The 16,433-nt window shown below is 35.5% G+C and overlaps 1 protein-coding gene across 1 annotated transcript in view; it reads left to right on the top strand.

Annotated features, from left to right (window-relative positions):
• RALYL (RALY RNA binding protein-like) overlaps positions 1-16,433 on the top strand; it is a 179,769-nt gene that overhangs the window by 35,304 nt on the left and 128,032 nt on the right. The window contains exon 3 of the mRNA XM_012643575.1: positions 13,872-14,032. Coding sequence (XP_012499029.1) covers positions 13,981-14,032 — 52 coding nt within the window. The 5' untranslated portion in view covers positions 13,872-13,980. The remainder of the gene's footprint in view (positions 1-13,871; positions 14,033-16,433) is intronic.

Genomic DNA, 16,433 nt, shown 5'->3' with positions numbered 1-16,433 from the left:
ACAGAAAGATACCATGACACACAGTCATCAGACTGACCAAAACAACCACCAAAGAGGCCCTCCTATGAGCTGTAAGGCAAAAGAAGCAGGTAACCTACAAAGGAAAACCCATCCAAATAACACAGAGTTATCAACTGAAACCTTACAAGCAAAAAGAGACTGGGGCCCCATTCTCACTCTTCTCAAAAAGAATTATGCCCAGCCTAGAATCTTGTACCCTGCAAAACAAAGTTTGTATATGAAGGAGAAATAAAGATCTTCTCAGATAAGCAAAGACTAAGGGAATTCACCAAGACAAGATCTGCCCTCCAGGAAGTACTCAAAACAGTGTTACACATGGATCAGTACAATAAACACTCATGAATGTAAAATCACCCAAAAACTAAAGTTCAAAGGGCAGATACCACAGTGGCTCAAGAGAGAAAACAAAGCAACAAAGTTCAATTCAACATGATTAATAGAAATCTGCCCCACTTATCAATTCTCACAATAAAAGTGAGTGGCTTAAACTGCCCACTAAAGAGACATAGGCTGGCAGAATGGATAAATATACACAAGCCAAGTTTCTGCTGTCTTCAGGAAACACATCTAGCCCACAAGGATGCATTCAGACTCAAGGTTAAGGGATAGAAAACAATATTTCAAGCAAACAGAAGCCAAAAGAAAGCTGGCATGGTGGTTCTGATTTAAGATAATTTAGTCTTCAAATCAACAAAAGTAATGAAAGACAAAGAAGATAACTATACAATGGTGAAGTGTACAGTTCAACAAAAAGACGTAACAATTCTAAATATTTATGCACCTAACTCAGGTGTACCCAGATTCATAAAGCAAATCCTACTTGGTCTAAACAAAATGATAAATAGCAACACCATAATAGCCAGAGACTTCAACACCCCTCTGACAGTACAGGACAGATCCTCCAAACAGAAAATTAACAAAGAAATAAAGGACTTAAACAGAATTTTAGAACAAATGAGCCTGAACGACATTTACAGAACATTCTACCCAAAAATCACTGAATATGTGTTTTTCTCATCAGCTCATGGGACATTCTCTAAGACTGACCATATCGTAGGCCACAAAGCATGTCTCAAAAAATTTTAAAAAATAGAAGTTATATCATGCATCTTCTCAGACCACAATGGAATAAAATTAGAAATCAGCTCCAATAGAAACCCTCATCTCTACACAGAGTCATGGAAACTAAACAATCTCTGCTGAATGATTATTTCATTAAGGAGGAAATGAAGATAGAAATCCAAATATTCTTTGAACTAAATGACAAAGGAGACACAAGTTATCAAAATCTGTGGGACACAGCAAAAGCAGTCCTGAAAGGAAAATTTATATCCATAAATGCCTACATCCAAAAGACAGAAAGACCACAAATCAATAGTCTAATGAATCGTCTCAAAGAACTGGAAAAGGATGAGCAAACCGACCGCAAACCCAGAAGATGAAGTGAAATAACAAAGATCAGAGCAGAACTAAATGAAATTGATAACAAAAAAAACTATACAGAAGATTAATAAAACAAAAAGGTGGTTTCTTTGAAAAAATAAACAAAATTGACACGCCTTTTGTTAGATTAACAAGAAGAAGAAAAGAAAGAACTCTAATTAGCTCAATCAGGAATGAAAAAGGAGAAATTACAACTGATACCATGGAAATACAAAATATCATCTATGAATACTATAAAAACTTCTGTGCACATAAACTTGAAAACATGGAGGAAATGGACAAATTCTAAGAAACACACAGCCCCCTAGGCTCAATCAGGAAGAAATAGAATTCCTGAACAGACAAATATCAAGTACCAAAATTGAAGCAGCATTAAAAAAACTTCCTAAAAAAAAAGTCCTGATCAGATGGTTTCACACCCAAATTTTACCAGATTTACAAAGAAGAACTGGTACCTATCCTGCAGAAATTATTTCATGACATTGAGAAGGAAGGAATCCTTCCCAACACATTTTATGAAGCCAACATCAATCTGATACCAAAATCAGGAAAGGGTGCAACAAAAAAAAGAAAACTACAGAACAATATCCCTTATGAATATAGTTGCAAAAATTCTCAACAAAATCCTAGCAAACCGAATACAGGTGCTTATCAAAAAAATAATCCATCACGACCAAGTGGACTTAATCCCAGAGATGCAGGGATGGTTCAACATACTCAAATCTATGAATGTAATTCGCCACATAAATAGAAGTAAAAACAAACACCATATGATCCTTCCACTAGACTCAGAAAAAGCATTTGACAAAATTCAGCACCTTTTTATGATAAGAATGTTTAACAAAATAGGCACAGATGGCATTTACCTAAAAATGATAAAAGCCATATATGACAAACCCACAGCCAACATCATACTGAATAGGGAAAAATTGAAAGCATTCCCAATTAGAGCTGGAACCAGACAAAGTTGCCCTCTATCACCACTTCTATTCAGCATTGTGCTGGAAGTCCTAGACACAGCAATCAGACAAGAGAAGGAAATCAAGGATATCCAAATGGGGAAAAAGAGGTCAAACTATTGCTCTTTGCTGACAATATGATCTTATATCTAGAAAACCCCAAAGATTCTGACATGAGACTACTGGAATTGATAAACAAATTCAGCAAAGTCTCAGGTTACAAACTCAATGTATAGAAATCAGTAGCATTCCTATAAACCAACAACAGTCAACTGAGAACCAAATCAAAGACTTGATAACTTTCACAATTGCAACAAAGAAAATAAAATACCTAGGAATATATTTAACTAAGGAGGTCAAAGACCTCTACAGGGAGAACAACAAATATTGAGGAAGGAAATAGCAGAGGACGTAAACAGGTGGAAAACCATACCATGCTCATGGGTTGGCAGAATCAACATTGTTAAAATGTCTATACTACCCAAAGTGATCTATGGATTCAATGCAATCCCTTTTAAAATACCAACATCATTTTTCACAGATATAGAAAAAATAATTCTACGTTTTGCATGGAACCAGAGAAGACCACGTATAGTAAAAGCAATCTTAAGCAAAAAGAACAAATTGGGAGGCATCAATTTACCAGACTTCAAGCTATACCCCAAGGCTATGGTAACTAAAACAGCATGGTACTGGCACAAGAGCAGAGACATAGACCAATGGAACAGAACTGAGAACCCAGATATAAAACCATCCTCATATACCCATTAATCTTTGACAAAGTAGACAAAAATATACACTGGGGAGAAGAATCCTATTCAATAAATGGTGCTGGGAAAACTGAATAGCCACATGTAGAAGATGGAAAAAGGATCTGTACCTTCACCTCCCAAAAAATTCAATTCAAAGTGCATAACAGACTTAAACCTAAGGCATGAAACTAAGAAAATTTGGGGAAAACTCTTATGGACATTGGCCTAGGGAAAGAATTTATGAAGAAGACCCCAAAGGCAATCATAGCAACAACAAAAATAAATAAATAAATGGGACATGATCAAATTAAAAAGCTTCTGCACAACCAAGGAAACTATCAGGAGAGCAAAGAGACAACCTACACAATGGGAGAAAATATTCCCATGCTACACATCAGATAAAGGGCTTGTAACTAGAATCTGTATAGAACTCAGAAAAATCAGCAAGAAAAAATTAAACAACCCTATCAAAAAGTGGGCAAAGGACATAAACAGAAACTTTTCAAAAGAAGATAGCTCTAATGGCCAACAAATGTGAAAAAATGCTCAACATCTCTAATCATCAGGGAAATGCAAATTAAAACCACAGTGAAATATCCCATAACTTCAGTGAGAATGGCCTTTATCAAAAAGTCCTAAAACAATAAGTGTTGGCATGGATGCAGAGAGATAGGAACACTCATATACCACTGGTGGCACTGCAAACCAGTACAACCTCTCTGGAAAGTAATATGGAGATACCTCAAAGAGCTATAAGTAAGTAGAACTACCATTTGATTCAGCAATCCCACTGCTGGGTATTTACCCAAAGGAAAAAAAGACATTCTATGAAAAAGACACCTGCACTCAAATGTTTATAGCAACACAATTCACAGTTGCAAAGATGTGGAAACAACCCAAGTGACCATCAATATATGAGTGGATTAATAAAATGTGATATATTTATACCACGAAGTTCTACTCAGCCGCAGAAAACAATGGTGATCTAGCACCTCTTGTATTATCCTGGATAGAGCTGGAACCCATACTGCTAGGTGAAGTATCGCAAGAATGAAAAAACAAGCACCACATGTACTCACCACCAAATTGGTATTAACTGATCAACACTTATGTGCACATATGGCAGTAACATTCATCCGGTGTCGGGTAGGTGGGGCAGGGAGGTGGGGATGGGTATATTCACACCTATTGGGTGTAGTGTGCACTGTCTGGGGGATGGACATGTTTTAAGCTTTGACTCAGGTGGGGCAAAGGTAACCTAAACATTTGTACCCACATAATGTGCTGAAATTAAAAAATAAAATCAAATAAAAAATAAGAAAACAATAATAATTTCATTTACTATTAAGAAAAGATAACATTTAGACAGGTTTTATACTCTTTGAACATTTTAGTTTTCGACAACTTTAAAGACATTTCTACTCTAGCTTTTTTTCACTTGCTATGAATGAAGTTTTCAATTAATACACATTGTCTTATAGTCTGTCACTATAAAACCACTTTAACATCTCTTAACTGTTTTCTATTATGTGACTTCCTTACACATTTAAAAAATTTCTACGTAAAATGGAGTTTTGCTCTAGAAGGTAGGAGACCCAAGTTTTGGGAACTAGTCCTTCAACTTTGGACAAGTCAGGTTTTCAGTTTTCTCATCTTTAAAAGGAAGCCAGTCTATGCATTTTACTACTTAGAAATGATAGCTTAATAAAATCATTAGATAGAAAGATCAATCTTACTTGCCAAAGAACAAGGGCCTTAAACAAATAATTATAGAAGCTGTAGCTCTCAGATGACTCTCCACTACACAACAAAGCTAACTATGAACAATTTTAAAAATCATTTATTTGTTTTATATACAATCAGCTTGGCTTGTAAGTGTGCAGTAGACCAGTATGGTTGTTATTGCTAACAAACTGTGTGTGCAATCTGTGCTCTCATTAGTTTACTTTCCATTTTTTGCAGTTGGCTAAGAAAGACATAAGCATCTGCCACTAGTGGATATACTCTAGACTTCCCTGTAAACATAAAATACCATGAAAGAGAAACAGAATGGAGAGGCTGAGCAAGATCCATAGCTCACAGAGTCACCGCTAATTATTTTATCCACAGTGATTTCTCATAAATTATACCTTGTATTTATAGTTAAATTTTTCTTCTCTTTTGAGTAGAGGCACAAACTTGGGTGAGTTATTTAATACCACAAAATCTATTATCTCATCTGTTAGGCAAACAGGAAATTAATGCCTAACTCACTAAATTGTTCTAAGAATTAAATAAGGTAACATATGTATAATGATCAGCATTATGCCTGGTATGTTTTTCATGCTTAATCAATCTTAGGTACTAGTAACAGTTAACAGTAACCATTAACAATGATGGTTAATGTGTTCCTTATACTGAGATTCATATAGCAATGCCCATAGAACTGAGAAAAAAAAAACTGGTTGGCCAGCTGTCTTTCCATAATAGTTCATTGGGACACCTCTGGATTATTTTGCTTTTATTGTTTTCCCTTTCCCTGCTCCAAAAAGTATTCCAGCTGCAGCTGAACACTTGCCTGCAAAGAGAAAGCACTCAGCTGTTTCTGTTAACCCCATACTGCTTTGTTTAGGTTGGGAATACAGAAATCACACTAGTTATATTTAACAGGAATAATTGCATATAAAAACATGCTCACTGGGTATTAAGGAACTGAAAAGACACAAAGAAAACACTATGGTGTAATGGAGTTAGCAGTTGCAGTAAGCAGCTACCACCTTTAGGGATGCAGAAACAAGAGTTTAGGATTATCAAAACTTGGTTACAAGAGCCTGTCAGAGCTGAAACTGTGAGCAGGACATTCTGCTCAGCTAATGCTGCTGTATCTTAGTCCCCACAGGTAGAACATGTGAGGCCAGCACCCAGAACTCTGAGGAGAGGATATGGGTTGGGGGTACTAGGGAGTGTGGAGAGGCTGTTCTGCAAGTGTGGCAAAATTACTCAAACTGGATTCTGCTGCTGCTCCTGGAATGAATTTTTATTGCCAAGGTGAAAAAACAAGATGGGTTGCCAGGGTGAAAAAACAAGGTGGGGTAATGCTAACAAGATCAGGAAGCCAAAGCACAAATAAGCAAATTACGAAAGAGCAAGTCCCTTTTTCCTGCTCCAGTCTTGCAGTCTCCCTCTCGAGTCCTTTCCTGGCTGATCCCAGCAGGAGCCAGCTGCCCACTCCCTCCAGAAACGGGGTTTGCAAAGTTCCAATCCCAGCTGCGACTAAGGGTGAGTCTGAAGCCAAGAAATAATAGGTTAACAACTGACATATATCCACATCCTATTGTCATCCTATTTCTGCCAGGTTTGGAGAGTCTAATGTAATTAAGAGTGTTCAACTTTTAGATAGCTTTAGCTTAGAAAACTTCTTTACACAAGGTTTCATCTTCTTGTGACTTCTTTAAATGTCTGTCCATGGATTCAGGGATCATGAAGAGTAACACTAAGTAGTGGACTTGAGTGGTTATTCTAAATTTTTATCTTTTCTGTATTACATACACCATTCCCCAATAATTTATAGCATTGAATGGTATTTTCTTTGAAATGGCCAAGTATGACTCTAAGCGCAGGACATTGAATGTTATTCAAACTAAATATTTATACTCTAACAAGTAAAGTAAAAGGAGATGTACACCTAAGATTATATTGAATCCCCCAGAGAATGTTTTTAATTTCTGAGATGTTAACAGTTTAAGTCCAACCTTTTTTTGAATAATATTAGGAAGAACCCTGAACAGTGTATAACTTCCAGTGATAAGTAAACTGTTGCTAATAGAGAAAAAGAAATGCCAGAGGAGCTTTACCATATAGAAAACACATATACATTTTAAATGATTCAAAGTGGGCATTGTTAAATTCTGGAACCATTTTGACCTTGTATTAATTAACTGAAGAAAAGCTACTAGAGTGTCAGTTAATGAAAGAATTCTAATTCAATCTACGGTTGTTTCAGATCATTGATTATAGAGCACAATATGTATTCATGAATATTGGAAAGCGTATTAGCAAGAAGCAATGTCTTTTTTGTTATGCAAATTTAAATTAGCATCTGGTAGAATGATATTCCATGTAAAACATTTGAAAATAAAAGCATGGTACAGTGGACAAGGGGTATGACTCAAAGTCAGAAGACATGAATTTCAGGCCTAGATGCACGTGTGTTGAATGGTTAAACTTGGTGATGTTACCTCTTCCTTTTTTATTTTTTTTTTGCCGATTTCCTTCATGGGCAAAATGGCTGAATATTAATAATACCAACATTAAAGAATTATAAGAATTAAATGAGAAAATCATTTTATTGATCTATAACCTCAAAATGGCCATTGGAATGTATTAACTTTTTAATTACACAAAGATGTATACAAAATATAGTAGATAGCAATGTTAGACAAAATTTAAAGATTATATTAAGGTCAAAATATTGCAAAAGAGATCATTCACAATTGCAATCAACTTCTCTTTAAAAGCATGTTCAGAAAGCATTTGCACATGATCCTGGGAGAAAACTTCACATAATACCTTGGAAAAGTTTAATGACAAAAAATAGCAATAGAAATTTTTCATTTACTGGTCTCAGGTGGAGTGTGCCTTTTAAAATTATTTTCTGATTCAGTTGTAACCAAAAATTTATTTGAAGTCAGGGTGGAAATTATAGACAGAGTTTATGAGTTTTGAGTAGTTAAAACAATATAGGAAGCAGATACACTAGCAGCCTATAAGAATCATTTGTGTGGACTTCAAATGTATCCCTTCTTATAAATGAATAGGCACCTTAATTTGGTTTTACAGATAATATGCCTGTCAGAATTAACCATGCTGAAAAGGAAGGCTCAAGGTTGAATCATGACATGGCACAAGACCTCTGGTCCTCTGGTTACTGATCTGTATGCACCTACTGAAAAGTCCTGATGAGAATATGGCCCTGAACTTGTTCTTAGGTTTTGCCTCTGGGCGGCCCAGAGATCTAGCCCGAGTACAGACCATATGTTGTTATTAGCATTAACTACATAGTGACTTAAGTGTTGATTTGTGAGTTGGGAAAATGAAGAACTATTTTCATATGGGCAATTTAGAAGAAGACAGGTAATGACCAAAAAGTTCTTGAAATAACCATTAATCTAAAATGAAAATTTAATATTCAGTAACAAAATACTATGCACAAGTTACATTTTCAAATTTTTTCTTGTTTTTAAAATCATATTAGTTGACAGCAAAAAATAAGCATCAAGTCAAAAGTCCAACAATCAGGTAATGATTTATTAGAATGTGGTACATCTACTTGAGAAAGTTCATCACAACAGTTAAGATAAACATTAAGAAGACCATTCAGCAGGCTTGAGAAATGTTTTTAATATAAACCAAGGAGAACTAGCTAGAATACATGACTGTGCATATATTATATTTTCAATGAGTTAATAAACATGGATGCTTCCAGAAAAAAGATTAGAGGATTATAGTAGTTGTTTTAAGGTCTAAGATTGAGAGTTGCAGTAGTTTTCATGTATTTTTTCCAAAATGTTATCTTATTATTGTTAAAACTTAATAATAACAAGCTCTTTATCTTAAAAAGCACACAATTACATTTATCTTCCATGTTAATGTGCCATTAAATTGCCTTTGTCCAAAAAATACTTACTTTTTAGGAACAGTAGATGAAATCAAATATCCTTATTGTTCCTAGAGACAAGTTATGTCTATTTTATCAAGTAAATTAATATTAAAATTAATATTACTAGGTTTTAGGTTTTGCTAGGTAATAAAATTACATATCTCAGATACTATTTAAAGCAAACAAAAGTCCAAACAAGAAAAAGGTATCTGGAAAGTAGGAATGTTTATTAAGTAAAACTAATTAAATTCTCAAATTTCCTCCTAAGGTTGCTTTTATTATTAAAATCTGACTGCATTTATTTTATTTATTACTTGATGGTAAGTCTTTTAGAGTTTTCATTGTATAAGGGATCTTAGTGAAGGAAGAATTATGTGTTTGTCTTCATTATAAACCATTATCTACTTGATGAGTTAGTATGAGGGAGAAAATTATACTGACCAAGAAATATTAGGAAAAAATAAGGATTATTAAAGGAAAGAAGGAATATAATTCTTTTTTTTATTGTAAAATGTCTTGTAGCTTCATTTCTGATTTTAAAATGTTACAGCACTTGCTTATTGTCACAGCATGATCTTCAGCACAGTTGGGTATTGCTTTTTTTTTTTTTTTTTCAGGGTATTGTGAGGGTACAAACATTATGGTTACACTTTATGTCTTTGCCTCACCCAAGTGCGGGTTAAAGGCATGCCCTTCCCCCCTACAGTGCTCCCGTGTCCTTTAGTTGCAGATTTACCCCCCCATCCCCCTAATCCCTGGAGAGTATTTATGCCATGTGATGACCCTGGTGTTGATCAGCTAGTACCAATTTGATGGCGAGTACAAGTGGAGCCCATTCTTCCGCTCTTGTGGTGCCTCACTTTGGATAATGGGCTTAAGTTTAATCCAGGAAAGTATAAGAGGTGCTAGATCACTGTCATTTCTTATGATTGAGTAATATTCCATTGTAAACATATAGAAAATTTTAATAATCCACTTATGGATTGATGGGCACTTGGGTTGTTTCCACATCCTTGCAATAGTGAATTGTGCTGCCATAAACATTTGGTTGCAGATGTCTTTATCATAGAATGTTTTGTGCTCTTTTGGGTAGATGCCTAATAGTGCTATTGCTGGATCGAATGGTATTTCTATTTTTAGCTCTCTGAGGTATCTCCAAATTCTTTTCCACAAAGGTTGCACTGATTTGCAGTCCCACCAGCAGTGTAAGAGTGTTCCTGTCTCTCCACATCCTCGCCAGCATTTGATGTTTTGGGATCTTTTGATAGAGGCCAATCTCACTGGGGTTAGGTGATATCTCATTGTGGTTTTGATTTACATTTCTGTAATGATTAGAGATGTTGAGCATTTTTTTATATGTTTGCTGGCCATTTTTCTGTCTTCTTTTGAAAAGTTTTTGTTCATTTCCTTTGCCCATTTGTTGATGGGGTTGTTTGATTTTTTCTTGTTGATTTTTTTGAGTTCTAAATAGATTCTGGTTATCAGCCCTTTATCAGATGTGTAGAGAGCAAATATTTTTTCCCAGTCTGTGGGCTGTCTATTCACTCTAGTGACAGTTTCCTTGGCAGTGCAGAAGCTTTTTAATTTGATTAGATCCTACTTATTTATTTTTGTTGCTGCGGCGATTGCTTTGGGGTTCTTCTTCAAGAATTCCTTCCCTAGGCCGATGTCTGAAAGTGTCTTCCCAACATCTTCATTTAGAATTCTTAAGGTTTGGAAATATAATTCTTAAAGGATAAGGAACAAAAAGAACTAAGAGGAAGGAAGAAACTTAAAGCTTTTAATGGAACTTTGAGATTTAGATTCCATTTAGTTCTATTGGACCACCATTTTCACTGTCAGTCTATAATCTTAAATGGACTATCTCCTTAGTCTCAACACTATTCGCCAATATAACAGTTTGTAAAGGCGAAATTTCTTTGATTTGTTGGAGACAGAATTCTGATGAGAAAGCTTGTCTCTTTCTAGGGTGCCTCCCACCTACTTCCCTCTGCATTTAGAAGAACCCCATTTTGCAATCCCAGAACACCTGTCCCCCTCTCTTCCCATCCTTGTCTTGGTATGTTTGTAGGCATTAGGACAACATCCAGTCTTCCATCCTTTTATTTCTGATAAACTCAAGAGTACCCAATGAAATTTTTTAAAAGTCTCCATCTCCGGCCAGGCATGGTGGCTCACAGCCATAATCCTGGCACTCTGGGAGGCCGAGGCGGGAGGATTGCTGGAGCTCAGGAGTTTGAGAGCCTGAGCAAGAGCAAGAGCCCTGTCTCTACTTAAAATAGAAAAAAATACCCGGGCATGGTGGCATGCACCTGTAGTCCCAGCTATTCGGGAGGCTGAGGCAGGAAGATCACTTGAGCCCGGGAGTTCGAGGTTGCTATGAGGTAGGCTAACACCATGGCACTCTAGCCCTGGCAACAGATCCAGACTCTGTCTCAAAAAAAAAAAAAAAAAAAAAAAGTCTCCTTCTCCAGTAAATGTTGTAAAATTAAAAATTATAGTCTGTGAAGTACCCACACCTTTCTTTAATTTTGTTTTTTGAAATACATATCACATTAAAATATTTAAGTTCTGATGCTGCTTAATCTCCCCATCGGAGTGGGAGAAAGAGTTGGTAAAACCTTACCTCATTCCTCAGTGAGAAATGAGTCATCTCCCTTTGAAGCAACTCACAAAATATTTAGAGAACAAACTCCACTCCCCACAAGAATTTACACCAAGGGAAACAATATATACTAAGTTTCCTAAAATGTATGGCCATATTAAAATATGTCACAAATACAGTGAGCAAATGCAGCTCTCTTTTCTCAACATAAGATCAGGCCATGTCAACACTGAAAGCTTTGTAATATTACTACTTAGCTGGGAGAAGCAATAGAAATATTGATAAACATTTTGATCTCCTATAAAATAGTACTGAATTACATTATAATTAAAGTCGCAATGAATATGTTGACTTTACGTGGCCTGCATTTTCATTGTAACATTCTTACATCACTATATATTTTGATTGTGCTTTAGAAATTTTCTCACCCCAATTTATAAATGAGCTTACTTAATGAACATGTTCAATTGTACATTTGTGGTCTAAGGAAATGCTCCCTCTAAAAGAGCTTGCCTTTCCTCTCAAGTGGCAACTTCTATCCTGACAAAAGCAGTCAATTGCCATATTTTCTTTTCCCTCAATAGTTTTGGATGGTTTTGCTGATGCAAAATGCCTTTGCATTTTGGTTCACTGACTTAAGGTGTTCTGTGAATTCAACTTATAAATAACTAATGTAGACCTTGTTTTGTAATTGAAATAAGGGGCAGGTTTAGTTAGCCCTTTTGATTCTCAAGCCCCTAGTGGTTTGGACGATATTCATACCTTTCAGCCTCACCGTGCCTGTACTCTTTGAAATAAACTATCATATGTTGACATCCATGACCTGTACTTAGCCAGAAGTTCTTCAGCTCTGATGGACTTTGCTTATTCGCAGAGGACGGCACCTCTCTTGAACTCTGTCTCATTTCATTTCTTTTCCTTTCCAGACATCTTTTAGTTTTTCCGCAGCATGTTCTAAGTCGTTTTTGAACATTTTAGCTCTCTAATGTAGAAGAGATATTCCTAGTCCTAAGGAATTCTGCTTGAAATTTGGTTTAAATAGTGCTTTTCCCTCCTACAGTATGATAGTTTTAAATGTTTCTGGATGAATATATGGAACCAGCCTATCTTAATTTTTATTATATTTCATATATTATTTCCCAAAAAGAGATTATCACATTTTTATCTCTATGTGTAAACAAGATGTAATTTTATGAAATAGCCCCTTATAGAAGTTGGTTTTTTATTATTTTCTTCCTGTTATAGTTTTCTCCTTTCTTACTTTCATATTGGATTATTCTTATTGACTGTTTTAAAGCAATTGCAAGGCCATAATGTATATAATGGTGTCACAATAAAATATGCAACAATCACAATTCTAAAACAATAATGCTGTTTTTTCTTTAGTGGATAATATATTTACACATCTAGGGCACTGGCAAATAGTTTTAAAAAATAAGTACTATATCTCAGTATTTTTTATTTGACCTTTTATGCTTCTCAAATGTGCTGTCATAAAGATTTGTTGTATATGTGTAATGCAGTAAAAATAATATGAAGCTTTTGAATCTATGAATTATATATTTATATAAAAGAGTTTAACATTCTTATATTTTGATTCCTTTCATTGTTTAATGGAAATGTATTGATTGTGGTGAATGTCATTTTTCACTTTTTAGCAAAACTATAAATGTTATTGATTTTTTGTTAAAGAAATTTTTCAATAGCTAACTTTAAATATATCTCTAGTCTCGATTTGCACATATAGCAAATGGTCAGAATAATAAAAAGATATCGTTATAAATACCTCCTACCAGTACTTTAGCCAATGAAGTTTTGTCCCCATGCTAGCTGTGGGTCATTCAAACTTAGTCTTTTTTCTACAGTCAGAGGAGCCTTTTATTATTTAAAAATTTCTTAGAGACTGGTGCAGCACCATATTGATTTGTCTCTCATAGTTGTTTTCTTTAATCTGGTTTTACTTCAATTTTTTTTCCTTCTTAGCTCTGTTTTCTCATCAGACAATGATTTTATTTCTTTGTTCCTGATTCTGCATCATCTTTTTCTCTTTGTAAACTCGTGTGCTAATAAATATCTGATATTTAAGAGGAAGATTTCCGTTCATAAGAAGGACAAATCCATTTATCCAAACAAAGAAATATATTTGGGGAAAAAAGGTCAGCATAATTTCACAAATTGCATGGTACTATTGGAGCAAAGCTCCTGTCCTTTCATATCTTACAAATGAATTCATATTGGGGGTCAGATTCTACTGTAGAGAAAACATAGACTATGTTACCATCCCATTTTCTTAGTGAAAAACGCACCAACAAACACATGCATCTGAATAGAGAACAATAGCAACAAAAAAATTATTGAAATTTTCCACCAGGCCATTCTCTTAATCATTTCACACATGTGATAGAACACGTAGGCATCAAACCAACTCTAAGCCCCATTTGTGCTTCGTAAAGGTTATTTGACTACCACGGACGTGTGCCTCCACCTCCTCGCGCGGTCATTCCTCTGAAGCGTCCCAGAGTGGCTGTCGCAACAACTCGCAGGGGGAAAGGAGTCTTTTCCATGAAAGGCGGATCAAGATCTGGTGTTAGTGGGTCTTCATCGGGCTCTAAATGTAAGTAATGTCCTTCATTTTATTTCTCTTTAAAGAAGGGCGAGGTTAGCTATGATTTCATGAATGCCTGTATTCAATAAATCTGGTAATTATGAAATACCTGCTATGTACAAAATTAATTAGAGAATGATAAAATGGATAAGAAATGGTCTGTGCTTTCCACCACACTGTGTTGCAGTAGGGGAGACAGACAAAAACATGACTAACAAAAGCCCAGGACCAATTTGCAAAGTATTTTATCAGAGCAAATAACGTTGTGTTCTCGTCCCACTTAGCTTGTGACATATTAAACTCCTGAAACAAAATATGTTGCTTTTAATGGAGAAATGATTTCACTTCAAAAGGGAGTGCATATACTGTCTTCTCAGAGAAACATTATGCAAAATTAGTTCATGTTTTGAATATTTGAGCAATTCAGAGAGGCAAACCATAGAGATGTTAAAAGTATAACTTAGTATACTATTCTAAATTATGAAATATACGTATCTGAAAACATACATAATATCATAAAAATACAATTAATATTTCCATAATTTCACATTAATTAGTAAAAAGTAGAGATACAAACTTTCCAACTAAACATGCTGCTAAATTATTATATAGACTGATTCAGAAAAAAATCTAATTCAGAAGAAACTCCTGGCCAGGTGCAATGGCTCATGCTTGTAATCCTAGCACTCTGGGAGGCCAAGGCGGGAGGATTGCTTGAGCTCAGGAGTCTGAGACCAGCCTGAGCAAGAGTTAGACCTATGCTCAAGTGCACATATGGAAATAACATTCATCAGAAATCAAGCAGGCGGGAGAGGGAGGAGGGGATGGGTAAATTCGCACCTAACAGATGCAATGCGCACTATCTGGGGGATGGGCACACATAACTTTCGCTCAGATGGTACAAAAGCAATTTATGTAACCAAAACGTTTGTACCCTCATGATATTATGAAATAAAAATAAATAAATAAATGTTTTAAAAAATTTTAAAAAAGAACAAGAAAAAAAAAAGAAGAAACACCAGAGACTGAGAAGTACTTCTGGCCAAAGATTAAATCCATCTGAGTTGAAAGACCACAGCACACAGGCAAAGAGGTGGCTGGCTAAGCAGCTCATCACTGTACAGCCATCATCCCTCTCTGGACTCCACTCTGGCGCTGAGTCTCCTTTGTCCACCGCATCTAGCTGAGCTCAGAGCATCGGCTTTAACACCTGCACCTGTGGGATATTTTCAAGGAGGCAGGTGCTGACCAGAGGAACAGCCTCATTCACCTTTAGATGAGTGACATCAGATCCTCCTTATTTGGATTTTGGAACCCCATCTTTGATGTTAGCTGCATGTAATAAGCCTAGATTACTCCCAACCACCATCCTCGTGAAATATACAGGAGGAGAGGTTTAAAACATTAGCTTTTGGTAGAAGAGCAGATTTTGAATGTCCACAACACAAAGAAATGATAAATGTTCAAGGAGATGGGTATGCTAACTACTCTGAATTGATCACTGCACATCGTATACATGTATCAAAATATCACTCTGTATCCCCTAACTAGGTGAAATTATTATGTGTCAACTAAAAAGAAAAAAATATATTGGCTATGGGGTGGAATTCTGGGTTTGCCAATTAGTAGCCATGAATCCTCGGCGAGTTTATTCACTTCTGTGAGCCTTAATTTCCTCAGGGTTAAACTGCAGATTATTATAATACCTACCTCAGAGGTTTATAGTGAGAACCAAATGATAGGACATATGTAAATCTGTTCACAAATGCCTGATAAATAATGTTTCCAATAATTTTTTTTTAAGTTCTTACCTGAGTCCAAAGTTATCAAATGTTTTCCCTGAGGTGAACATAAAGGCAATCTGGCACTATTTGCTTCTCCATATCATGGATTGGTTTCAATTACTACCTTTAGTATGTATTATTTATCCCCTCATCTAGTCTATTAGTAAATGTGTTAAATTTAAAACGAGCCCTGTTTCATCTCTCCTAAACATTTTAAGCCTCTTTAGAGAAATAGTTATTAATAATCATTCTTTGTTCAGAAACATTCAGTTAGGCTGACATCTACATGTCAAGAGTTCAGACGTGCAAATGTTAAAATAGTTTTGCCAGTAAAATTTCATGAGTTTTCACATAAAGTGTTTCAATTAACTCCATTTTGCTAGATGTGATCTTAATCTTAAAATGGCTATTAATCTCAAAAAAAGAGGAAAAAAAAAGTGAGACCTCATCTCTACTAAAAATTAGAAAAATTAGCCGGGTGTCATGACACATGCCTATAGTCCCAGCAATTTAGGAAACTGAGGCAAGAGGATCGCTTGAGCCCAGGGGTTTGAGGTTGCAGTGAGCTACAATTATGCCACTGCACTATACTCAGGGTGACAGAGTGAGATTCTTTCTCAAAAAAA

Source organism: Propithecus coquereli, unplaced genomic scaffold, assembly GCF_000956105.1.
Source record: "Propithecus coquereli isolate 6110/MARCELLA unplaced genomic scaffold, Pcoq_1.0 Scaffold2, whole genome shotgun sequence".
Lineage (NCBI taxonomy): Eukaryota > Metazoa > Chordata > Mammalia > Primates > Indriidae > Propithecus > Propithecus coquereli.
This window is presented reverse-complemented; position numbering and strand designations above follow the sequence as displayed.